The sequence below is a fragment of the Mauremys mutica genome, chromosome 3 (genome assembly GCF_020497125.1).
Source record: "Mauremys mutica isolate MM-2020 ecotype Southern chromosome 3, ASM2049712v1, whole genome shotgun sequence".
NCBI classification, from domain to species: domain Eukaryota; kingdom Metazoa; phylum Chordata; order Testudines; family Geoemydidae; genus Mauremys; species Mauremys mutica.
In genome coordinates this window covers 48,641,324-48,666,758 of record NC_059074.1, presented here as the reverse complement: position 1 = coordinate 48,666,758, position 25,435 = coordinate 48,641,324, and the positions used below count along the sequence as shown (strand labels likewise).

Here is a 25,435-nt window from a genome sequence, read left to right as displayed (position 1 = left end):
TTGGGACCACATACAGTAAATAGTTATGAGGTACCACGAGTACATTTTTTATAAACCAATCTAAATCTCAAATATGGAATTATATCATAAAGGTATTGTGAATATATGTGTGCGTATACAAGTAGAAGCAATGTCTTGTATAATTATTTTAAAATAATGTTGCCAACCTGATTACATACTTTCCATGGAAACTAGTTGAAGTATTTGGGTTCTATAATATCTGATTCCATATGTTTGGGTGTCTGTGCAAAAGTGCTGTATGCTGTAAACATGAGTAGCATGGTCATTTTGTATCACATACTATTTTTGAATCTTCTAACCTTTCACAGACACTTAGAGCATGACAGTTTGCCTTCCAGGTATATGTCTTATTGTTCACTATATAATAATCTATTCTGCTGCCTTCCACTAACCCTATTTATGTATGCAGAGCATAGATTTTCAATTCACAGATGCATGTTGATTTTAAATCTTTTATTACATCGTGTGCTATTGAATCACTGACATAGATCACTTGCACATTTGAGCTGCTAATACTCACAGCATTGTCCCAGTCCTGGTAAGTACATGATTTTGTGCTTAATATGTATTCAAAAGCAAAAAAAAAGTTTAATATGTACAATTATAAAATTACTTAAAAGCATTCTTTATATTCCTTTTTAGGTGGATAAAGTTATTGCTGGTATCATTGATCAAACAACTGGAGAAGTCCTTTCAGTCTTTCAGTCTGTTTTAAAAGGTCTAATTGACTCTGAAACTGGCATTAGATTGCTTGAGAATCAGCTGATTTTATCTGGGCTAATTTCACCAGAATTAGGAATATGTTTTGATCTCGAAGAAGCAAAAGTCCATGAACTTATTGATGAACAAACTCTACTGCAACTACAGGAATTAAATAATGCTAAGAAAATTATTTCAGAGTCATCATTCACAAATCTTCCAGCTGTAGCTGCTTTAGAACAAGGTATTATTCCAGAGACTCTTGCCATTAAAATTCTTGAGATTCAGCTTTCCAGAGGATATCTAGTTATGCCAGCTACAGGGGAGCAACTCACTTTGCACAAAGCTTTCCAGAGGAACCTGGTTTCTGCATCTTTATTTTCAAAGCTTTTGGAAAAGGAAGACACATGCAAAGATCTCATAGACCCCAACTCTGCAGAAAAGGTTTCCCTGGAGGAGATGGTTCAAAGAAGCATAATAAGTGAAGAAACAGGGTTAAGACTTCTACCTGTAAGACCACAAGAAAGAGGTAGAATAACTCTAAAATGTGGAAGGCAGATAAATATTTTGAGAGCAGCCCATGAAGGTCTCATAGACCGTGAAACCATGTTCAGGTTGCTGGGAGCTCAACTACTGTCTGGAGGTATAATCGAACCTGACTCAGGGCATAGAATGACTGTGGAAGAAGCCATGAGACAAGAGTTGATTGATCAGGACACTGCTTGTGGTATTCTGACTCACCAGATTCAGACTGGTGGGATATTATGTTCAAATTCATCTAAACGCTTAACTGTAGATGAAGCCATACAGTGCAGCTTAATCTCATCTAGCAGTGCACTCTTGGTACTAGAAGCACAGAGAGGCTTCATTGGCCTCATTTGGCCTCATTCTGGTGAAATATTCCCCATATCTACTTCTTTACATCAAGGGATGATAACAAATGAACTGGCAAGCAAAATACTAAATGGCAGGCAGAAAATAGCTGCAATTTATATTCCTGAAACATGTGAGGTACTCAGTCTGGATAATGCCGCACAGTTAGGGGTAATAGATGGTAATACTGTATCTGTTTTGAACAATGTAGTTTTACCTGATAAAATGCCTAACATGGAGGATTTAGAGTCCTCTTGTAAAAATGCTGCAAGATGGTTATCATCTTATGAATTCCAGCCATCTGCATTTCATGACCATAGACAGGAACAAGAAGTTTCAGGTACAGAAGAGCCAATGCCTCATAGTGTAGAGCAAACTAAAAAATTATTCATGTCTTATCTGATGATAAATAGTTATATGGATGCAAACACAGGGCAAAGACTTCTGTTATATGATGGAGACCTGGATGAAGCTGTCAGCATGTTGTTGGAAGGTGATGATTCTGCGTCCAGTGCTGATGTGACAGAAGGAGGATTTAGTAACACACATGTAAACTCAAAAAGAACTGATCTGAAACAACCTGACAATGTCATGTTTAATAATGTCACAAGCAATGTCCTGCATGAGTATACAGGTGTACAGAATACTTTTACTGACAGCAACTTAAAACAGCCTGAAGAAGATATTCAGAATGATAAATGTTCAGAGAGAAATGATTTTCACAGTAGAGCAAATGTCTTTAATGCTAATGGTTTTGAACAATCAGAATGTACATTGAATTCTTTGTCTAAACCTGAAGCAGAAACTGGAAATATAGTGGGTAATACTCAAAACCCTGAAAAAGAGAATGCATTCAAAAGTTTTCAAGAATATCCTGAACAAACACAGATGGAACGGTGTGAGCATGTGTATCAGCAAGCAAACTCTGGAAATGCAGAAAGGCATCTTCCAAAATACTCACAAGGAAATCTTATTTCAGGAATAGATCAAGACAAACCCAGCATGCCTGATGGAAGAGAGATCCTGGGTAGGGAAAGCAGGACTTTTAAAACTTCAGAAAATTCCTTGGGTATAGATGATTTGTCAGTTAATAGTGAAGTCAGTGCTGTTCAAGAAAACAATCCAAAGTATGGCCCTCACATTTTGCACTCTGATGATAAGAATATGTTAACTGGTAAAGATATGAAAAAATGTGATTTTCACAGAAGTCACAATTCATTCAGCCACACAGATATTGAAAACAGACTTCTAGGAGAACTTTCTGGTAAAGAATTAGTGAGTCAAATTGTTTATAATGAGCATAAGCATGGCATGCTACAGTCTAAAGAGAATGAGTATGGCAGGCCATCCCTTGAGGACTGTACCAATATGCCTGATGGACTACTCCCGGAAGACAATAGTGATGTGCATTACAAGCCTCTGTTGAAAAACAGTACTGATACATGTGGCAGGTCACCACTGGGAGACAGTACTGGCATGCAGGGCGGGCCACCCCTAGAGGACACTAGCAATGTGCATCATAAGGCTCTGTTGGAAGACACTACTGATACACCTGGGGGGGCATTGCTGGGAGACAGTACCAGCATGCATGGCAGGTCACTTCTGGGAAACAGTATCAGTCTGCATGGTGGGTTATTCCTAGGGGACAGCAATGCTATATATGGCAGGTTACTACTGGGAGATAATAGTAATAAACCTGGTGATCTGCTGCTGGGAGAGAGTGATGGCACCCCACAGTGTGAAAATAACTATTTGCAGCAGGTTGATGATGAAGATGATGATGCCTATGACACTCCTCAGGTTGATGATGAAGATGATGATGCCTATGACACTCCTCAGGTTGATGATGATGATGATGATGATGCATACAACACTCCTCAGGTTGATGGGTATGATTCCTATGACTCCCCTCAGATTGATGATGATTATAGTACCTCTCAGCTTGAAAATGATGATACTCCAGAGCCTGACAACACACTCTTAGGTGTCCAAGAAGAAAGAGATGGGCTAGTAAATGTGAGGGAAGAACTAAACACTTTTCAAGATGTGAGTAATACTGGAGATAGTGTCCTGAGCGTTAGTGAAGTAAGTCAGACAGATTCTTTTGAGATGATACATATGGCCTCAGGAAGTGCTGGAATGTTAGACGCCATCTCTGAAGAGGAGACAGAAAACGTAGGGAAGGTGGAAGAGAAGGAGCAGACACTACCAGTCATGAGAGAGAGTGAAGAAAGTGAGGAGAACGGCTTTAGTCCCTTATTGAGGCTGCATGAAGCTGAAGTGCAAGGAGACCGATATGAGGAATGTGAAATGCAAGCAAAAAGTAACTCTGAGGATGAGCGTGAAGGAATGCAGGAGGAGGAGGAGGAGGAAAATTATGATTATATGGATTATGATAGTGATAGTTATGATGAAACTGATGACGATGATGAAGAAGAAGAAGAAGAAGGAATAATGGATATTTATTACTCACGGTGTCAGAATAAAAACATTGGTATCCAGCTTTTTGCTCCTTCCAAAGAAATGGAAGATAGTGATGAATGTAATCAGAATATTGATGCCTTGGATGGTTATCTTCCTTTAAAGCACATGGCAGTTGATAATATTTTGCAGTTAGATTCCAGCAGTCAAAAAAGTAATCTATGCTCTGATAAATCCAATTTAAAAAAACATAAAAATGTATCTGATGTTTCTGAAGAAGGAAGTCTTGATCTTACAGATAAAACCAAAGAGGAAGGACAGCAAGAAATTGAAAGTTCTGAGGATTTGGTAGAAAGCAAACATATGTTTGAAGTTATCACTGAAAATATCCAACCTGAAAGCATCATTGGCACTGAATGGCTGTTATCTAAGAGTGAAGGAAGTCACCTCACACAGCATACGACTCTAACGCCTGATCTTGTCATGAATGATACCACGGCAATAGACCCTGCAATCATTCAGGAGGGATCTGCGTGTGCATCCCCATCTGCTATTGCTAAGCAAACTGGTGCTGCAAACATTCAGACTCAAATAGACTTCCTCCCTTCAGAAGATCTGTTACCAGTTCATATCATAATGAAAAACGAGAACAATATATCTATGCCATGTTCGAATTATGAGCAAAGACAGAGCACAGAGGAAGACATACTCGTGAAGCACATGTCAAATAATGTGACTGGCATAGAACTGCTTAAGGTAAATTCATCCCAAATGGATAATAATGTAGTCAGACATGTGCCTTATGTCAGTGATAGTGATAGTCTAGGTTCTTTCACTGACTTAGTACACCCAGTCACAAATAAAGAACTTGGTCAAATAGAAATAGGTATTGACATTCCTAAACAAAATATAAACATGGTGACTATTATAAAGGAAAGTCATATCCAGGAATTAAGTAAAAGTCCCATTCATATGAAAAGCCTTGGAGAAATATTTGATGGATCTATTAAAACAGGTTGTGAAATTGCTGTTTCAAATGAAGAAAAAGTAAGTGTTGGACAGGCCTCAAGTGATGCTAAATCAGGACATGACAGTGACTTTGATACAGTGAAATCAGATGAATTTATGGAAGAGTTTGACCTTTCTGCTTATTTAAAACAATGTGCAAAAGGCCTAAAAGCAAAAGATATTTCAGAACTGAATAAGGCTGATTCTTGTTACCTTAAGGAAGGTGAAACTGACGAAAATTGTATACAGAATGGAAAAGAGTTAGTGATACCTGACTATATTATTGATAAGGGAACAGGGCATCCAACCGAATTAAACTCTAATGCTCAATCCTCTCCCCTGACAGTTACAGTAAAATCAAAGGGAATTAATGTTACCAAAGAAAATGAGGCTATCATCTGTCAAGAAACTGATAAAGTTCTTACAGACACGTCAGAAAATGACGTGATAGTTAGTCATGAATTTGCCTTTAAGAAAGCTGACACAGAAGTAAGTACTGAGAATGTCCAGGTGTCAGAGGACAGTGCTGAAACCAGACATTCTGGGAACCATAGAGGTGCAGCAGACTTTTCTTCTAAACCTTTGGATAACATAGGTGATAGCTTGGATAATATTGTGCAGAAGAAATGTGAAACACTGGTTTGTTATAATGGAGTAAAAAACATTATGGAACAGAATACTTTAGCCAACAAGACTGATTTAATTGAAAATGGTGTCGGGAAAGAAAAGCCTGTAGAATCATTTCACAAAGAAGTGATGCTCCCCAAAGACTTGCAAGTAGAGGAAGGGATATCACATTCTCCTGAAGTATCTGACACACTAATTGAAGATGTAAAGAATATTTTAAAAAAGAAATTGAAAGATGGCCATGTTTTCTGCAAGCAGGAAGGTGAACCTTTAAATTACTCTGACACAAAATTTTTAATGCAAAATTTACTTAAAATGATTAGTCGCACACACTTGGAGAATGAGACTTCCAGTGAGTCAAATATCAAGCAAACACGTGATGACATTAGCGCTACAGTAATGGCTACCCCATCGTGCATAGATCAAAAGGACTATGGTAATCTTCAGTTATCTTGGCCTGATAACAGGAGTCCTGACCTCCTCCTTGATATATTGAAGCAAAACAACTGCAACCAAAAGACTGATGATAATGCATATGAAACAACAAGTGAAGAAGCCCAGAATGAAAGAGACCAAGAGATAAAAGCTACAGCTCCTAAACTTATTACTTCTCAACTTGAACAAATCTTCCAAATCCCACCTGGAGATGAAAATTCATACAGATTCGAGGAATTGATGAGTGATTTGGCAAAAGACTTGTTTACCATCTCACAGACTGCTGATATCACCACAGATGATGAGTGTGCAAGCAAAGCAGAGGAGCTGGGTACTCTTTTCTCAACAGAACTAAGAGAATTTGGATCAGAAACTCTCAGAGGGAATTCACTGGTTCACAGCACAGCTATTATTTTGGAAAATAACCAGCAGCCTGAGAAGTCAGACAGTCCATCCAAAAGCTTTTCTGAGGATGTTCTGCAAAGGAAAGAAGCTGCCACAGGAGACAACCCAGTAGGCATGGTAAGTAACAACTGGCACAGTTACACATTTTATGTTAAAGGAGTTGCATGCATCCTTTTAAATATTGGAGATCATTATTAAACAAAAACAAACAAAAAATCCACATATCAAACACTCCAATTGTAAATTTAAAACAAATTGTAATGAAAACAATTGGTATGTTTCTCTATTATCTCAGAAAGCATTTTTTGATTGTTAAAACTTATTTTCAGATGTTCAGTGGAGTACAGCAATGTTTAAAGTATACAGAGAAACTGCGAGGACATTTGACAATGGTTCAGGATATGAAATTCCACTTAGATAATCAGCAGCCTATTAGTAACAACTTGGAAATGCTAAAAACCCAACTTGAACAATTAGAGGTAAGTATAATATATTTATTTCTGTGGTATACTAAGAAGCATATAGGTAATACAGTGCAGGATGCTATAGAAAGCCCTAATATAAAGAGAGAGATCATGTGGTTCAGATTTTAAATGCAATTACATGAATTTACTTTTAAATCTGTTTCTCTTAGTAAATTTAATGCATCTTGTTTATATTTTGTTTGCAGTCATTTGAATCAGGACTGGCTACCTTTGCTGCTGTTCTAAAAAAAGATATGAAGTTGACAGAAGAGTTTTTAAAGTCTCTGCACAAAGATGGTCCCAAAGAACAACTTCAGGAGCTAAAAATAACATATGAATATTTACAGAAGGCCTTTTTTGTGGTCTGTGACATGTCTTCAAAGCGTGTAAAACAAATAGTCTTTGCTGTTGACTCTGAAATGGTATGTTTCTATTAATGATTTTTGTGTGTGTGTACTTGCTTCACTTTACTTTAAAGTAGTTCAGTTAAAAATAAATATTTTGGTTTGGTTTTATTTTAACATAAATTAGGTGTCAGATTTGCTTTCATTTAATATCAGATTTGGCTGGTTAGACTGTGATACTGTAAATAAATATATAACTTTCCTTTCTAGTCTAAGCTTTCAATATTGCATCAGGAACTTCTAAGCAGACTTCAGAAGTTTTCAGACCAGATCACAGAAAACAGTAAAACTGTGAACAACCTGACAGTGAATACTAGTGATATAGAAAATGTGAAGCAAAGCTTACAACTGCTCAAGGCAGGTATCATTGATGTTAAATGATAAAATAGTGTAACTAATTATCAGAAAGGATAATGTAATGTTGGCTCTGCTTACATCTGAATGTGTAATGCAGGACTGCAACCTATCCCAGTTATTATAATTACATCCTATGCTTAAACTCCAATCTCTTCAATGAGTTTAATGTACATTCCCAAAACAGCTATGGAGGGTGCTTTAAAGAAACAAAAGTGGGGAAAAATCCAAAACCATGAATTCAAGTGCCTCCTAAACACCCTCTTCATGTGATACCCGTGAAGACGTGAAGAGAATCAACTGTTCAAATGTATATATGGAATGTAAAATGTGCAATGACTTATTGGGGTTTGAATAGGGTTGCAGAATGTTTAGTGACTTCATTAGGGTTGCATGAGTGTAACTGAGGGCAGAATTTGCCCACAGGGTAGGGAGGAGAGTGGGGTGTCACTCTAGGTTGCAGAGGAAGGCAAGAAAGCCAGTGGTAGGAAATACCTTCAGTAAATATTCTCCCATTCCTAGTTTTTTGCAGAACTGCTCCTCCAGTTACACAAATGGCTCCCCAGTAGTACCTCTTCAGTGTTGATGGTCAGTCAGTCCTCTGATGTGAAAAAAATAAAAAAAACAAATAAGGAGAAGACTGAGCACCATCATTATTTGGAACTTGATATATATAAACCCCTGATCAAGAAGGCAAAACAAGCGAAAACTCAACCAGTTGCCTTGTCTTGGAATACAAGTTTTTAGACTAATTCCTCCTTTTGGTTAAAATTTTCATCAAAAACATAGTTGAACATTGAGCGAGGGATAGTATTATTTCTCTCTGAAATATGCTTTATGAACCCTGAACCTTTCTTTACGATCAGTCATTTCCACTTGTTTTATTTACAGAACAATTCAAAAGAGCTTGGCTGTATGAAGATACAACTGGACTCCATAGCATTTGATGTTCAGTTCTTCATTTCTGAACATGCCCAGGATCTTTCGCCTAATCAGAGCAAACAGCTGTTGAGGCTCTTAAATAGTACTCAGAAGTGTTTTCAGGAAGTACAGGAAACAATCACATCTCAGATGGAAAGTTTAGAGGGACTGTTACAGACAGCACAAGATCTTGGTGATCAGAAGGTTTGCCTTTCTGTGACAGTGTGTGCTTAGTGTTTTATTGATATAGATGAGGAATTTTAATACAAATGTGTGATTATGTCATAACAGAAATGAGTTGCTTGGGAAGCATTGGCTATAGGGTTAAATATGTTATAATATCCTATACATTTTATTATATTTGCCTTCATTATTCTACAAAGACTATCAATCAGGTTTGATAAATAGTTGTTATGGTCTTTCTGTGTTACAGCCATTCTTTTTAGAGCTATCATATTAGGAAGTGGATGGATACTTGAGTTTTCAGACATCATTATTGACACAAAAGCAAGGGGATCAAGTCTAGTATTTCTGTCAGACTGAAGGAAAAGTATTTGTGTTTGCTTACGATCATGAATAATGTAGCAATTGTGTTTGTAATTAGCTAAATGATTATAGTCAGGGCTGACTTAGAGGATGCTCTCAGTATACCTGTACATCCCTTCCTCTCATAGCAGCACAAATGTAAGCTTCAGAAGGCAACAATTCATCCACTACTGATGTGTTAGGAAAAAGTTATTTAGAATCCTGAGGCTTTGTAACATTCTAAGAAAGTTGTTGCCAAGGTGCTATGGCAGAGAAATGTATAAAAATGGGTGAATGAGAAGCATCTGTAAGAATTTGGTAACAATAATGATCATGCATGTTTTATTCCTCTATATTGCTTAAAAGATGCAAGCATTTTCTACACAGGTAACATGCATACCAACTAAACTAACACACCCATCACAACTAACCTCTGTTTTGGTATCCTTTTTCAGAACTAATAGTGTTTATCACAGATTTCAAGCGATTAAGAGATGTGGATTTTCACCTCTGTTGGTTGGAGGTTTCACTTGTACACGTATGCATGGCCAGATTTCTGCTGGGCAATTCCATCAATACATGATCTCTTTTTACTTACAGCATATGTAAGGCTTATGATCCATAACTGTTATATATTCACCTTGCTCAAACTGTGTACCACTGCTATCATGTTTACAGCATACTTTTAAAATGATTGCCTCGCAATATTGTTGTTTAAAAAGTAGTTTGTAAGGGAGCTTCTGATGATGCCTATGCAGAATTTCGTGTTTTATTTTTGCTCCAAATTAGGATGTGGCTGAGCAGCAGCAGGAATGCAAGGAGAAACTACAGGAAATATGTGATCTCTTTACGCAAACAGAAAATCGACTCATTGGTCACCAAGAAGCTCTTGTTATCGGAGACAGCAAGGCTGAGTTAAAACAATACCAAACCAAACAAGAGGTGAAAACTTGACTAAACAGCAGCAACCTTAGTAATCTTATGATGTAGTTCTGATTAGTTACAGTCCATAAAGAAACCAATCTGAGATTAAATTAAGAAGACTAAGGCAGGTTTTAGGTTAACAATAGCAAGCACTGACTGCATGGGGGATGTAGAAACAGGAGCTGACTCAGGATCTCATGCTGGTTCTGTGCGGAAAAGAATTATGGCACTACTGATAATGTGCTTGGTTCTCTGCAAGGAAAAGTATTGAAGAACGATATCCAAATTTGTTATGTGATAGCCTGGGCCAGTTAATTTACACAGCAATTTTGACAGCAGCAATGGAAGTGGCCTCTCAGTTTTCCCAGTGGTTTGGAAATTAGTACAACATCCCTTGGGATAGAAAAACAGGACAGAGAGGGAGGGAAAGAAGGAAAAAGACACAAAACGATGCTTTGTTGACCGAAGCTAAGGGATTGAACCTGTACAGTGCTCCCATTCAGGGTGGCTTGATAAAAAGCAAATAAATAGACTGTCCTGCGACGCACTGTATACTTTCAGAAACAATCTTGTAGCATGCCTGAGATCTAACATGTGATTCTGCAGTTCAAAAGCATTCTTGCCAGATGTGAGAAAATCACATGTAAGTGAGCCCAAGATTATTATGTCAAAATCATACGTGACCTTTATAACTGGAAGCATGGAATGTTCTGCTCACATCATTATTGAAACTTTTTTGTAAAAGGATTTCTGTACCATCTTTTTTCCCCATAAATTCTGTCCCTCTAGTGATGGCAACAGATTCCCTGGATACCTTTTTATAACTTTTTCACATTTTCTGTTATAATCTTGTGACAACATGTACATCTGAAAGCTTTTCATTTAGTTTGCTATTAAGCCCTGCCCTTGTGCTAAAACTTAAACTTTTACTCTGTTAATACTGAGGGAGAACTCTCACTGACATCAGTTAAGTTTTTGCCTCAGTGAGGACTTTAGGATTTAGCATTGTATGTTTTTTATTATTATTTAATATTTATATTATGGTAGTGCACATAGGTCCCAGGAAGGATCAGTAACCCATTGTGCTGAACAAAAGTAGACTCATTCCCTGACTCTAAGAGCGTATTGTCTAAGATTACCAGCAAAATTCCAAGGGAAAGAAAGAGGGATAGACCAAGTTATTATGTACAAATATGTATTTGCTTTATAAATATCCTCTATCCACAACTGCCCCAAAGCCTAGCCCTCATTTCTTGATTGATTTCTTGTGAGCATCATGGTAGAAGCAGGTCTTGGGAGGGGATTTGAAGGAAGAAAAGCTTCCTTATGGATCAGTTCAGGGAGAGCATTCCACGTATAAGATGGGGTATGGAAGAAAGCACGAAAATTTTTTAGGGGAGAAGTTGTATCTTATTTAATATAAAATATTTACTGTGTCCAAAGGAAGGGCATCCAAAATATTTGTTAGTGCATTAAAATGAGCTGCTCTTTCTCAAACTAAATGTCAAAAAACACTACAAAACCCACAAGCCCATGTGAGAGTCCAAAACTTTTTATCTGGTGGCACCATAAACATCACCCTGCTCTTAAGGGCCTTTGGCTTATGATTCTCCCTTATAATCCTTTACATTAATTTAGACCTACTGTGCCAAATTCAGAAGTGAGGTGTAAGGGTTGAGATGTAATTACATGCTGGTAATCGGTTGTGAGTTTAAGTGACTCTAAAACTCTCTGAGGCAGTCTAGAGGGAGTCTAAGGGCTTGGCTACACTTACAAATTTGCAGCGCTGCAGCAGGGTGTGAAAACACACCCTCTCCAGTGCTGCAAATTGCGGCGCTGCAAAGCACCAATGTGGTCAAAGCCACAGCGCTGGGAGCGCGGCTCCCAGCGCTGTCCGTTATTCCCCACAGGGAGGTGGAGTACGGACAGCGCTGGGAGAGCTCTCTCCCAGCGCTGGCGCTTTGACTACACTTAGCGCTTCAAAGCGCTGCCGCGGCAGCGCTTTGAAGTGCTAAGTGTAGCCACAGCCTCAGTTCGTGCAACACACATATTGAGAGGAAGGGACCAAAAGAAGGTATACATCAATCAGTTTAGACTCCCTCTAGACCTGATTCAGCTCTGGACTTGTCCCAGGACTGTTATGCAGAAATGCATTATTACTATGGTCTGTGGAACATTTGACTTATCCCACTCCAGATTGTTAAATGAGTTATTCTTTAATACTTTAACAATAGACTTCTTTGCTCTCCAAGCTAATGACTGGAACCACACTCTTGATCTCTCAAGCTGCCAAGGCTCAACTGTGAGATATGCTGGGGGCAGGGGGTCAAAATACCATCTGAGAAACAGAAGCATAACTCATCTCAACTAATGTACAGTAATAAAAGTGAGTTTACAAGAATGTGTGGGATAAGATGAGTTAGGCTGTCTCTCAGTGAGGGACTTCTGAGAAGTTTGAAGTGAAGTACAGGTAGATAATTTATCTACCTTCTTTTGTTGTTTTTCCCACAAGGAGTTACAGAAAGATATGCTGGCAAGTGCACAGGCACTGGCAGAGATTGTGAAAAACACTGAGATGTTCTTGAAAGAGAATGGAGGAAAGCTGTTACAAGAAGACAAGACTATTCTTGAACAGAAACTTAATGAAGCTAAGACAAAATGTTTGCTGCTTAGCCAGAAGGCAGAAGAGTCCAAAAAAGTGCTGGATAAAGCTGTGACAACAGCTATTAAGCAGGAAACAGAAAAGGTTCCTATGCAACAATTCTACATCTTTATTTGAATTTTTAAAAAGTCTTGGGGGAATAGTGTTTCCACTTACTACTGGTTTGTCAATGAGAGATGAAAGTCATATTTTACTTGGGTTACTAGCAAAGTAATTAGTGCATGTTTGCTTTACAAATACAGCAAATTCTCAATATGTCAATTAACAGATATTTTCAGATTTAACAACATATTTTTAAATACTTAAAATCTCCACATTTGAAACTATGTAAAGGCTAAAAATGATTTCAGATTTCAAATTCTGAGTTTTCAATGTGTAGGTTGCCGCCATAGAACAACTGGAAGAGAGTAAAAATACGATTGAAAATCTCTTGGATTGGCTGTCAAATGTGGATAAGGCAGCAGAGCATGGGGATGAGAAATGGACGCTGGCAATAGAACAGAATGGAACCCATTTTAAAGAAGGGGATGTAAAGGTTTTGGAGGGAGAAGAGGATGAAGTCAATGGTAACCTGTTGGAACTTCAGCAACAGACTGAAACCCATGTAGATGGCAGAGTAAAACCAACAGACAGTAACCTGAACCAGCAGTATCAAAAAGTCAAGGTACTATATGCGCATGTTACCAGCTATGGCAAATATTCAGCACTTAGGTACTATGGTAATAAGTCCACTGAAGTCAATGAAAGCCTATCCATCAGGCTTCAAAGGAATACGTAATGTACATTGATAGATATTCTGTTAATGGAGAAGGCATTAAAAAGTGTCAGTGTTTGTCAGTTACAACACAGGTACCCAGTTATTTCCTGTTGTAAGAATGGGAGAAACTGCAGTGTTCTCAGTGGCAAATGTTGACATCTTAATGGTGATCACAGTGCCCTTCATTTTTCTAGGCTGAAATGAACACAGTACAATGTTTATTGTAGATAAATAAAGTACTGTAGGCAGAAACACAGCTTCATAATCTTTCCTCACCCTTGTCAAAGATAAATTATTAGTTCTGACATGTTTCCCTTTGATGACTGAACACTGATTGCACACAGCTACCGTTATTGGGTTGTTGAGATTATTAATCTACATTATTCTCACTTTAAAAGTGACAAATTCCCAGAGGGTAAAGCACCATATTATGAAGGCTTCAGCAGGAGCTGCAAAACTCCATAACAGAGCAATTTTAAGATATCTGCTCCAGTCAGCATATTTGATTATGACAGCCTTCTGTATTTTAGATATAGTTTTAACAGCTCAAACCCTTTTACATTCTGAGTGATGGAACTGATGAAGGATCTGCAGAAATTGATCAAAGAAACACTCAGTATTTTGGAATAGCTTCCATGTAAAACCTTCTTAAAGAAAATGGAAGCATAGGTGGTTTCGTTTGTACCTATTAGTGCTCTTCAGAAAATAGTATTAACAGAGGGCTCAAATCTGATCTTCGATGTCTACCACACATATATGGAGAAGCACCGGAGCCCATTTTACAAAATACATGGTCATTGTTTCTATAGGAAATGAGGCACTTCAGGAACTGAGGTGTTTTAAAAGATATGGTTTTTTTTCCTCCCAGAGCCAAACATGTTTTACATCGGGTTCTTTTAATGTGTATTTATAGATCCTTTCATTTATTAGTTTTAACTTGGTGAAATCTATATAGTATCTAATGTGTATGTATTTTTTATGCCATAGAATGGCAATTTTTCTATAAGGAAAGATATTTTTAATCATCTTGAGAACTGTTTATTAAAATCCAAAAATGGAAATATAAAAATTAGCAATGACTTTTATTCACTCAAAATCAATAGGAAATATCTATTCTCCCATTGATATATACGGCCCATGGTTAGAACCAGTAGCTATTGTGTGTGCAACTGGTAAAGGAATACTTACACTTATAAAAAAAACTGCCCATCATTTAGCATGTTATATAATGAATCCTATCTTGAGTGATCACCCATGGAATGAGGGGAAAAAAATCTTGGGAAAATTTAAAGTGGTGTTTTCTGACTGGGCTTGCCTATAGTTGGTAATCCATGCAAGTCACTGCACTGAGTTGTGTTAGAAATATAGGGCTGGGTCCTCAGCTGATGTGCATCAGTGTTTCTCCAAGTTCCATTGATGTCAAAAGGGCTTTGCCCATGTATACACTAGGGTCTGATCTGTAATTACCAGTAGTTATTTTTTACAGTTTGAAAATGCTATAGGTAAACAATGAATAAGAGTGGCATTTTTAATGAGCAACTCAGAATGTTGAAGGGCTTTATCACACCTCTCCTGATAGATCAGATAAAAATTTTTGAGTAATCTAATTTAAACATTCTTTCTATTCATTATTTACATTAATCACAAATTGTTATCTGATCAATCAGAAGAGATGTGGAAAAGCCTTTTAACATTCTGAGCTGCTTTGTAATTTTGGTCCATGTTGTGCTATCAGTTTCTAGACAGAACTCCTCAGTGATTTCAGTGGAGACTTCTGATTAAAAAAAATGTGCTGTGATGGAACCTTACAGGAGGATACTAGTCATAAATATTTTAATTTTTTTCTTATAGGCTCAACATGAGAAAATTATTTCTCAGCAACAGGCTGTTATAATAGCAACTCAGTCTGCCCAAGCGCTACTTGAGAAACAAGGCCACTACCTTTCCCCTGAAGAAAAAGAGAAGATGCAAAGGAACATGAAGGAACTGAAAGTCCAGTATGAAACTGCTTTAGCTGAATCGGAATGGAAAATGAAGTTAACGCACTCTCTGCAGGAAGAACTTGAGAAATTTGATACAGACTACAGTGAGTTTGAAAGCTGGCTGCAGCAGTCAGAACAAGAACTTAAAAACCTGGAGGCTGGTGCTGCTGACTTCACTGGTATCATGACCAAGCTCAAAAGGCAAAAGAGTTTTTCAGAAGATGTTATTTCTCACAAAGGTGATTTACGGTACATTACAATTTCTGGACAGAGGGTGTTAGATGCTGCTAAATCTTGGAGTAAAAAAGATGGTGTCAAGGTTGACAAAGATGGTATTGATACTTCAGCTACTTACATAGAGGTGCAAAGTAAACTGGATGGTGCTTCAGATCGTTTCAAATCTCTTTATACTAAGGTACGTTTTATTTACATCTGAATGCGTAAGGGGAAAATAGTTGGCTCATCAAATATTTGTGAAAGGTGATTTACCATTAAAGCAAACTAGAAAGGAAGTGATAGATTCTCCATCTCTTGAAGTCCTCAGGTCAAGGCTGAATGCCTTTCAAAGAGAGATACTTTAGTCAAACACAAGTTATTGGAGTAACTGGGTGAATTCTGTGGCCTGTATTATACAGAGGTCAGACTAGATGATCTAATGGTCCCTTCTGGTCTTAAAAATCTATGAATCTATGAAAGCAGAATGTCTGAATAACATTTTGGAACGGAAGGAAACTCTGTGGTACCTCCAGATTTGTCTACCTACTGCATCTGCCTATCATTTGTGCCCTTGAATTTTTTCCTTCCAAGTGGTAACCTATCTCTAGTCCTATTAATAAAACAAATACAATAAAAGCCAGGGCCTGCTTTTGTTAGAAAGCTTTAATTTATCTGTGACCTATTCTAGTTTTTCCTAGACTGACCTCCAAAGTTGGCAGTGGGCTCTCAGAAACCATTGTCTTTAAGGAGCAATTCCATTCCCTGGCCAATGAGAGCTGTGGGGACAGTGCTGGGGGGCGGGGGCAGCGTGCAGAGCCACCTCTCCTCCCCAGCCCCCCGCCAGGGGCTGCAGAGACATGCCAGAAGCCGTCCGCTTCTGGGAGCAGCGTGGGGCCATGGCATGCAGGCAGCCTGCCTGAGCCCTTCTGTACCAGGGCCCCCCCTTAGTCCAGGGCCCTGGGCTGCAGCCCCTGAAGCCCCTGTATTAATCCGGACCTGCTTTGGCACTATTCCCTACCCCTTTTCTGTGTGATTGCCTGCAGAGCCCCTGCAGAGCTGGACTTTGTGTTGCAGAGATGGTGCGGGCTCCCTTCATAGCCTCTGCATATCCTGGCACAACCTATGCAGAGGAGGTGAACCAGTTCTGTAGCCAAAGGGCCCTCCACACATGCAAAGCAGAGGACAGGGTTTCCCATTCTATGCTTAAAGAATCACACTATGATTTTTAAATTTGTGTTGAGTGTTTGAAGTAATTTTCTATGTGCATTTTTAAGTGGAACTTCATTGCTTTTGAGAGGCGTTAGATTAACAGTCTCTTAAACTTGGCTTTCACTAGTCCACTAGAAAGGTATAGCATGGGCAGCAGCAGTGCTAGCTTCTCCACGCTTCCCTGCCAGCATGTCTCAGTGCTGTCCCGGAAGGTTAACTTCTAGGGGAGGGAAATGAATTCTGTATCTGTGTCTTTCGCTCTGAGGACACCTATTCACCAGGAACTGGACTAAATCACCAACTCATTTCACATCTGACTCATCAACACCCTTCAGTTAGCAACAAATGTCACTCCATTTACTGTTCAGCATGGATAGCACCATTATAATTTTAACCTTCACAGTTGTAACGTAGAGTTGCATTGATCTGTTTAAGGGAGATTTATATGCGTGTCACTGTAGCTCTGCTCAACAGTCTTATCCCTGTGCCAGATGTTCATAGGCTTAACCCTGGGCATAAGCTGCTACTGCTGTAGTGTTGCATAGTAAAAGGTCCATCTTTTGGCTGGGATGTTCCTGTCACTAAAGGCATGTCTACGCTACAAACGTAAGTTGACCGATGTTAGGTCGTCTTACAGCCATTGCAGTAATTACTGCAGATTTACATGTCCACACCACCCTCCTGCTGTCGGTGCTGCGTGTCTTCACTAGGAGTGCTTCCACTAAGTGAAGAGGGGCTGTGTGGGGGACTGAGAGCCCAGGCTCTCAGCTCTGCACGGAGGTCCCTTCTGGGAGCCCAGGCCAGGTTCTCAGCTCTCCAGTCCTTGCTGGGAGCCCAGCTACTACCCAGGCTCTCATCTGTGCATGGAGCTCCCTGCTGGGAGCCCGGCAGCTGCCCAGGCTCCAGGCATGAAGATCCCTGCTGGGAGCGGGAGCCCAGGGGGACAGCCAGGCTCCTGATGCGGAGCTCTGTGCCTGGAGTCCAGGAGGCTGCCGGGCTCCCTGAGGGGAACAGGGAGCCCAGACAGCAGCCTTGCTTGGAGCAGGGAGCTGGGAGCCTGGGCGGCAGTTCAGTTGGGAGTAGGGAGCTGTGATCCCGTGTGGCAACCTGGTTCAGGGCAGGAAACTGGGAGCCCGGGCACCAGTTCAGTTGGAAGCTGGGAGCCCGGGAAGGAGTTCAGTTGGGAACGGAGGAGCTGGGAGCCCGGGCAGCAGTTCAGTGGGGACCTGGGAGCTGGGGGGCAGCTGGGCTCTAGCTGGAGCTCTCCCCTCCCCCAGCTGCCAGGGGTGACAGCCAGAGCTGTGAGCCAGGCGCAGGATTTTCAGCTGGGAACCTATCAGCATTTCTTGTCAATTTCACGGCTCCAGTAGGGGGCCGTGAAATTGATTAGAATGAGGGCCAACAGCTGATGTAAGTAACACAATGTCTACACAGACATTGTTTGGTTCTAACTACATGGCCATAAGCGCTATGCTAGAAGTGGAATTATTATGTCACTGTAGTAGACACTTACATTGGCGGGACCAAGGTTGTAGCGTACACACTGACACAATTAGGTCGACATAAGCTGTGTTAGGTTGATCTAACTCTGTAGTGAAGACCAGGCCTAAGACTCATTCTTGCTCATCACTTTTTGTTCTCCAGGTAGATGTTATATAGTCTCTAGCACTTTTCAACTTGTTTTTCTGGCCAGCATTCCGTTTCTCAATAAAGGCTTGATCCTATGAGGTACTGTTGAAGTCTGAGAGAGCTGAGGGCGCTCAGCCCCTGCTAAATACTCTGCGTCTTGCAGGATTGAGTCTTATGATGGTTTTTGAGTGAGCTCTTGCACGATTATTGTCTAAGTCATTGATTTAGGTCAGGACATGACACCCTCATTATGAAACCAAATTCTGATCTGTTTTCTTGAACATTTGGTGAGCAAGCGTCTCTCCCTGTTTGGAGAAACTCATTGAGATTTTCTCACTAAACCTGCAGTGAAAAGTAGGATTGAAAGCTGCTGTTATTAATAGACTGGATTCTACCTAATTCTACCTAATCTAATCTAGGTGGGGGTAAAGACTTTGTATGCAAGATTTTCAAAGAACCTCTGTTCTGGGCATGCACACAGCCTACATTCCCAGGTGCAGATGGACATGTATGTGCACATATGGGTAACTCGCCAAGCTGCCCTGTGCATATGCACATTTAGAACACACACCCTGAAGGCTCTTTGAATGTTTGAGCCTAAATGTTCAGAACAAAAAAAGGCCTAGTGTATCTTAGACATTTCTTCATTAAATTATACTTTCCTAAGACTGGAGCAGTGGGACTGAATGCTGGGTATCCACAGCATGGGGGAGTGCTCTAACCACAAGACTACATAGTTATTGTCAGGCATGTTCCCCACCCCCACACAAATGACTCTTCAATTATTTATCCAAAGTGCAACAGCTTCAACAGGTGAGATTGAGGGAGCCCCACCTATCTATCCTATAGCTCAGTGGTTAGGGTACTCACGTGAGCGGTGACAGATCATTGTTCAAATCCCTTTTCTCACTCATGCAGAGGGGGACTTGAACCAGGAGTCTCCCACATTGCATTACCTCTGGACTAAGAGTTCTGAGGGAGCTCCTCCACCCCCTAGCTGTTTTGTGAGAACTTGCCTCAGGGGTATGATCGGGTGTACTCAAGAGGCTGCCGTGATTTAGGCAGCCAAATACCTATCTTCCCTCATTTGTGACTCGCTCTAGGATTTAGGTGGGAGATAGACATCCAGACTGGAATGAGGAAGCCATGCACTGGGGCTTAGGGCCTAAACCAGGGAGTTAAGCGCCTAACTCCTCTTGTGCATCTGGGCCCCAGGGTCTTTTTAATTGAGACTTTCCACATTTTGTTTGTGTAATTGATGGCAGGAGTGACTAGAACCTTGGAGAGATGCTTTTTAATCTTTATATAAATCTAAACAAATAAATCAAGTTATAGATCAATTTTTAACATATACTGTTTTGTACATAATCATACCAAGGGCTCTAGTCCCCTTTCAGATAAACAGAATATCTTGTAATGTTTGGCCACTAGGTGGAGACTAGGTACCAAGTGTAAAAGATACAATTGGAATATCATTTTTCTAAGCTTCAGAAAATAAATATTTAAAGTAACTATCGGTAAATATTATGACTTTATGCAACCAGAACAATTTGCCAATGAAAACTGTCTCCATAGATACCAGAAGAATTTCCCTAGCATTTCATTGCTTGGCACAATTCACTGTGCGAATGGTGAGGCATGTTAACTTAAAAGACTAGCATTCTGCTCTGTCTGATCAGAAAAAAACACCACATTTTACAAGACCAACATAAAGTGTGAACACTTTGCCAGTCCCTTAGCAGGTAGAGACTTGTTATAAATAAGCCACTTCTGAAAACCAGGGTCTTCTCTTGCCCAAATTTTAGGGTCCTTGCTGACATCCCCCATGTGGGTTTCCGTACTAGGAACAAGGTAAAACAACTCATGACCATGTTCAGAACTTGGTTTAAATTAACAGTAAGCTTAGTTTTTTTTCAAAACCAACCCAAAAACTTCTGGCAAAGCAGAGAATCTATTTAAAAGATTTGAAATATTTTTCTCTATTGTAGTTTCTCTTGTTTAGGCTGATTCTCCCCTGTAGCTCTTCCAAAATGTTAGGGCACAGAAAGAGAAATGTGCACCAGATTCTGCTCTCAGTTCTACAAATGTAAGTCAGGAGTAACCCCATTGACATCCATAGAATTACACTGGTATAAAACCAGTGTAGATCAGAATCAGACCTAGAATCAGTGTAGATCTGATCAATGAGATCAGAATCAGGCCAGATATTAGCAGATGGCATAAGTGTCATCGCATGTGTATTTTTGTGCATATTAGCTAAGGTCTCAGAGAGCCAACTGGGCCGACTCTTGCACTTGCTCAGATCTCTGTGCAGATGAGGGCTTCATAGCAAAACTTCTGCTGAATAATCCCTAACATTTTAGCTTATTTGCAGCATGTGGTTTAGGCAATCCCCAAACAATTATCTTGCCCAGCAGTATTCCTATACAAAATATCCATTTACTACTAAAGCAAACTTAATTGTTTTTATTTAAAAAATCACCTAGTCTAGTAATTGTCCAAATTACATTTATTGTAAAAACTGCTTTAGGCACTGGTCAAAGTTTTCAAACTTGGGTACCTAAAGCTAGGCACCTACATCTGTATTTTTATGCACATAGAAAAGGAGTTTTGTTTTTTGAGATACTGAATATTTGTTGCTCCCGGTGACTACATTTTAAGGTGGCTAACTGTAGACATCCAAATGTGAAATACTGGGCACTGTAGATTGAGCAAAATCTTTTAATGAGCACAATATGTTACTGTGAAATCCCTAAGAAATCCCACTCATATGAAATAAAGTATACATTTTAATGTCTGTTTTTTTCCTTCTACTTTTTTTAGTGTGGTATCCTTGGAAATAACCTTAAAGACCTGGTAGATAAATACCAGCATTATGAAGAAGCCTCATCTGGGCTTTTGTCAGGTCTCCAGACCTCTGAAGTCGCTGTGAACAAACAGCTGTCTGAGCCAATTGCAGTGGATCCTAAGAACCTCCAAAGGCAACTAGAAGAAACCAAGGTAAAAAGCCCCAACAAACTAACTAAATCATCGCTTGTTGTTGAAAGGACAGAATAGTCTAATATAATTTAAATGATTAAGGGCCAAATTATTGCATTTTATGTATATATGTAGCTCCTATTGACCTTGAACTTGATTGTCTGAAGTCTTATCTGAAAATCTTTGTGTTAAGAATAAAGCACATGGCAGATTTTTACAGAAACTGGCTTATGTGGTGAGGAAAAAATGCCATTGATGGTGGGTGGGAGCCAATAACTTCTTAGTCATAGTTATCAGGTGAGGGGGTAAAAGCTGGAAGGTTTAGCAGCTTAGTGGAAACTCAGTGATTCTGATAATTGCTGCTGTGAACACTTGGTAGCAGGAGGGGTTTGAGGCTGTGGTTGCTGATGGAGAAGGGAGCATCATCTCTCTGTATCTGACTTTCTGCCCTTTTTTTTCTCTAAAACTCACTCCTTTTCTCTGATACTGTCTTATATCAGATGCTGCAGATGAAAGTGTAAGAAACTTGCAGTAGGCAGATGTAGAAAATCTGTCCTCTACATTAGGTCCTATCCTGATCTTTAAGACCTTCCCTGGGGGAAAAAAACCCATGTTTTTGCATTGAGATAACTAACTCAAGATATCTGTCTTGATGTGAAATCCTAGTGGAGATAAGACAATATAGTTTCCTAAGTTCCCTCTGAGCTGCACAGCCGCGTGGCCGTGCAGCAGCCTATTAAGAGCCATGCAGGCACTCAGGGCTGCGATGGGGAGAGATGCCTCTCCCTCAGCCCTGGACCTGCTGCGGCACCCCTTCCCCGGCCCCAACTCAGCCCAGCCCAGACAGTACCATGTTTATAATTGCGCCGGGCCCACACTCCACTTCACTTGCACTGCGGCCCAGCGACTGCAGCACTAGCTCCTCTCTGGCCCCTCCCCTGTGCTCCTCTAGGTCCGCTGGCCATGGGCTTCTCTCCGTGCCCCTCCTTCTCCCACTCCTCTCAGCCGGATGGCGCTGAGGGCTCCTCTTTCTACCTCCATCACCGGCAGGTAGCAGCCGCTGACTGCCTGCCAGTGACCGGGGGGGTGGGGGTGGGGGAGGGGAAGGAGCCCACAGCTGTTGCCGCTCCTACGGGCAACCAGTGAGAGATGGTCCGCTGCTTCGTTCTCCCCTGGGGAGCCTGAAACGCGGACCATCACTGCGGGTCCGGATTGCAGATGAACCTGCCATGGCCCAGGGAGAGGCGCCCCTTCCCTGGCCCAAACCCCTCATCCCCGGCCCCACCCCAGAGCCTACACCCCCCCTGCACCTTCCCCAAACCCCTCATCCCCAGCTCACACCCCCAGATGGAGCCCTCACCCCCCGCAGCCCCAAACCCCTGCCCCAGCCCCCTCCTGCACCACAACCCCCTCATCCCCAGCTCACACCCCCAGCTGGAGCCCTCACCCCCTCCTGTACCCAAACTCTCTGCCTCATCTCAGAGCCCTTGGCCCCACCCCAGAGCCTCCAGCCAGAGTCCTCACCCTCTGCTCCCCAACCCTCTGCTCCAGCTCTGAGCCCCCTCCCACACTTCAAACTCCTCGGCCCCACCCCTGCCATATGAGTTTTGTTATGTGCACCAATATGGAGGTGATGAGTCACACATCACCTCCATATTGGTGCACATAACAAAATTAATTCCGCACGTATGCGGGAAAAAATTAGATGGAACACTGGTGTACCTCAGTATAGCTAGTTAAGGGAAACCTCAGGCTACAGGTTGACCTTACTAACTACACTGAGGTAAAAACAATCTGTGCCTGACTGAATTCTCCATGCTCTGTCCAGCCAAATGAGAGGAATCTCATTTGGCTAGGCATAGTAAGTACAGTAGAACCTCAGAGTTACAAATTGACCAGTCCGCCACACACCTCATTTGGAAGCAGAAGTATGTAATCAGGCAGCAGCAAAGACTCCCACCTCCCCAAAGGCAAATACAGTACATTACTGTGTTAAACATAAACCATTAAAAAAATAAAGGGAAAGCAGCATTTTTCTTCTGCCCAGTAAAGTTTCAAAGCTGTATTAAGTCAATGTTTAGTTGTAAACTTTTGAAAGAACAACCGTAACATTTTGTTCAGAGTTACGAACATTTCAGAGTTCTGAACAATCTCCATTCCCGAGATGTTTGTAAATCTGAGGTTCTGCTGTAAGCAGTTTTCCACAGGAGCTGGTTCTGTCTCTGTACAAGGGATGATGAATTTTGTCATCTTTGAATTTACTACTAAGGGTTTGATTGTCCTCCACTAGCACAGGAAGGGTGACTTTGCACCCTTTTACACAAGCACAGGCATCTGTACTTAGGGTATTCACCACAAGGTCAGAACAGGCAATGATTGTTCTGTGGCCCTGTCTGGGGGTTCTGCCAAGCAGGCTGGCTTTAAGCCGTTGCCAGGACTCTATAGGAGCTCTGCTAGTGAAGACCTGGGGATGTACTGAATCACTAGACCCCGACAGGACTATGGTTATGCTCCCTCCTTAGCCAGCACTGCTTCCTGCTGGGGTGGTGCTGAGTGGGTCGAGGCTCCTGATTGGGCTGTGAGTGCTTTGTACCAATGTGACCCACCGTCTAGGCCAGTAGTCCCCAACTTTTTTCGTCTAGCAGATGCCAGACGACGAGCCACGGAGGACCGTGGCAGCGGACGAGCATCCGCCGAAATGCCACCGACAAGCAGCATCATCCAGAGGCATCGCCGCCGAAAATCGGCGGCATTTCAGCGGCGATGCCTCTGGATGATGCAGCTTGTCGGCGGCATTTTGGCAGATGCTCGTTCGCCAGCCAGTACGCGGGCGCACTTAGAAGCACTGTCGGGCACCATGGCGCCCGCAGGCACCGCGTTGGAGACCCCTGCTCTAGGCAGATGTTCTGTCACCAAGGGACACAGGCCCTTGGTTACATCAGCAGAGGCCAGTGGTAAACCGGGCAAAATTTAACTCTTAGAATTTGCATATCTAAACTATTGCCACATGTTTGTGTTTCTGTGAGATACAGTGAAATCTCTCCAGGGCAGGGGCAGTGTCTTCTTCTGTGTTTTATAAACTACTGTGTAAATTTTACACTACTGTTTAAAAAAATATAACAACATGATAGCCAGAGAAGCAGGGAAAAGAATTAGAACATGCATAAGAATATACGCATATTCTTAATGTAGGGTGAAATCCTGGCTCCATTGAAGCCTGTGACATAACTCCCATTAACTATGGTGGAGTCAGGATTTTATAAAAATTGTTAAACTGTCTCATAATGTAATTATAATTGAACTGGAATAGTCTTCATTCATTTTCCAACTGGCAAGATAACTGCTCAGCTGTAATTTCTCTCTCTTTGTCTCTGTCTCTATCTCTGTCTCTCGCTCTTTCTCTGTCAGATGGAATATTCAATATGCATTTCATAATATAATTATGAATACCTCAGGATACTAATAATCATGTATGAAAGCCCCGATTGAACCTATATTTTCTTTCTTGCACTTTACAAATAGTTGTCATACCAGATAAGTGTTTCCTTTAGTTAGAAATCTAGACAAGCAGGGTTTATTGAGGCACAATAGAGTCACCTTCCCCTTGGGAAATGAATGCTATACCTATCGCCCATCAGAACAGCCTGGGAAAAAACTTCTCTCTCCCACATGGCAGCACTGAAAACTGACACTTTGGTACACCAGAGCAGAATGATAGATGAAACTGTGATATTATAATGATCATCATACTTTTAAAAAAGTAATATTTGTTATTTTATAATTAAAAATGTAAATTTTGAACTCTGAACTTCAAACTGATTTAGTTTCATTTGTGCTTCTGAGTTTTAGAAAAGTAGGAACAACACTGATTACAATCTGAAGCTGTTTTTAAACTCTTTGTTCCCTACTCCCAAATGAAT

General features: G+C 40.8%; 1 protein-coding gene across 1 annotated transcript in view; it reads left to right on the top strand.

The window, feature by feature from the left end:
• Window positions 1-25,435, top strand: part of DST (dystonin) — a 440,007-nt gene that overhangs the window by 284,192 nt on the left and 130,380 nt on the right. Inside the window, exons 39-49 of the mRNA XM_045009616.1 lie at window positions 664-2,972; window positions 3,129-6,606; window positions 6,819-6,968; window positions 7,160-7,375; window positions 7,568-7,714; window positions 8,603-8,836; window positions 9,947-10,099; window positions 12,594-12,827; window positions 13,123-13,407; window positions 15,352-15,897; window positions 21,360-21,536. Coding sequence (XP_044865551.1) covers window positions 664-2,972; window positions 3,129-6,606; window positions 6,819-6,968; window positions 7,160-7,375; window positions 7,568-7,714; window positions 8,603-8,836; window positions 9,947-10,099; window positions 12,594-12,827; window positions 13,123-13,407; window positions 15,352-15,897; window positions 21,360-21,536 — 7,929 coding nt within the window. The remainder of the gene's footprint in view (window positions 1-663; window positions 2,973-3,128; window positions 6,607-6,818; window positions 6,969-7,159; window positions 7,376-7,567; window positions 7,715-8,602; window positions 8,837-9,946; window positions 10,100-12,593; window positions 12,828-13,122; window positions 13,408-15,351; window positions 15,898-21,359; window positions 21,537-25,435) is intronic.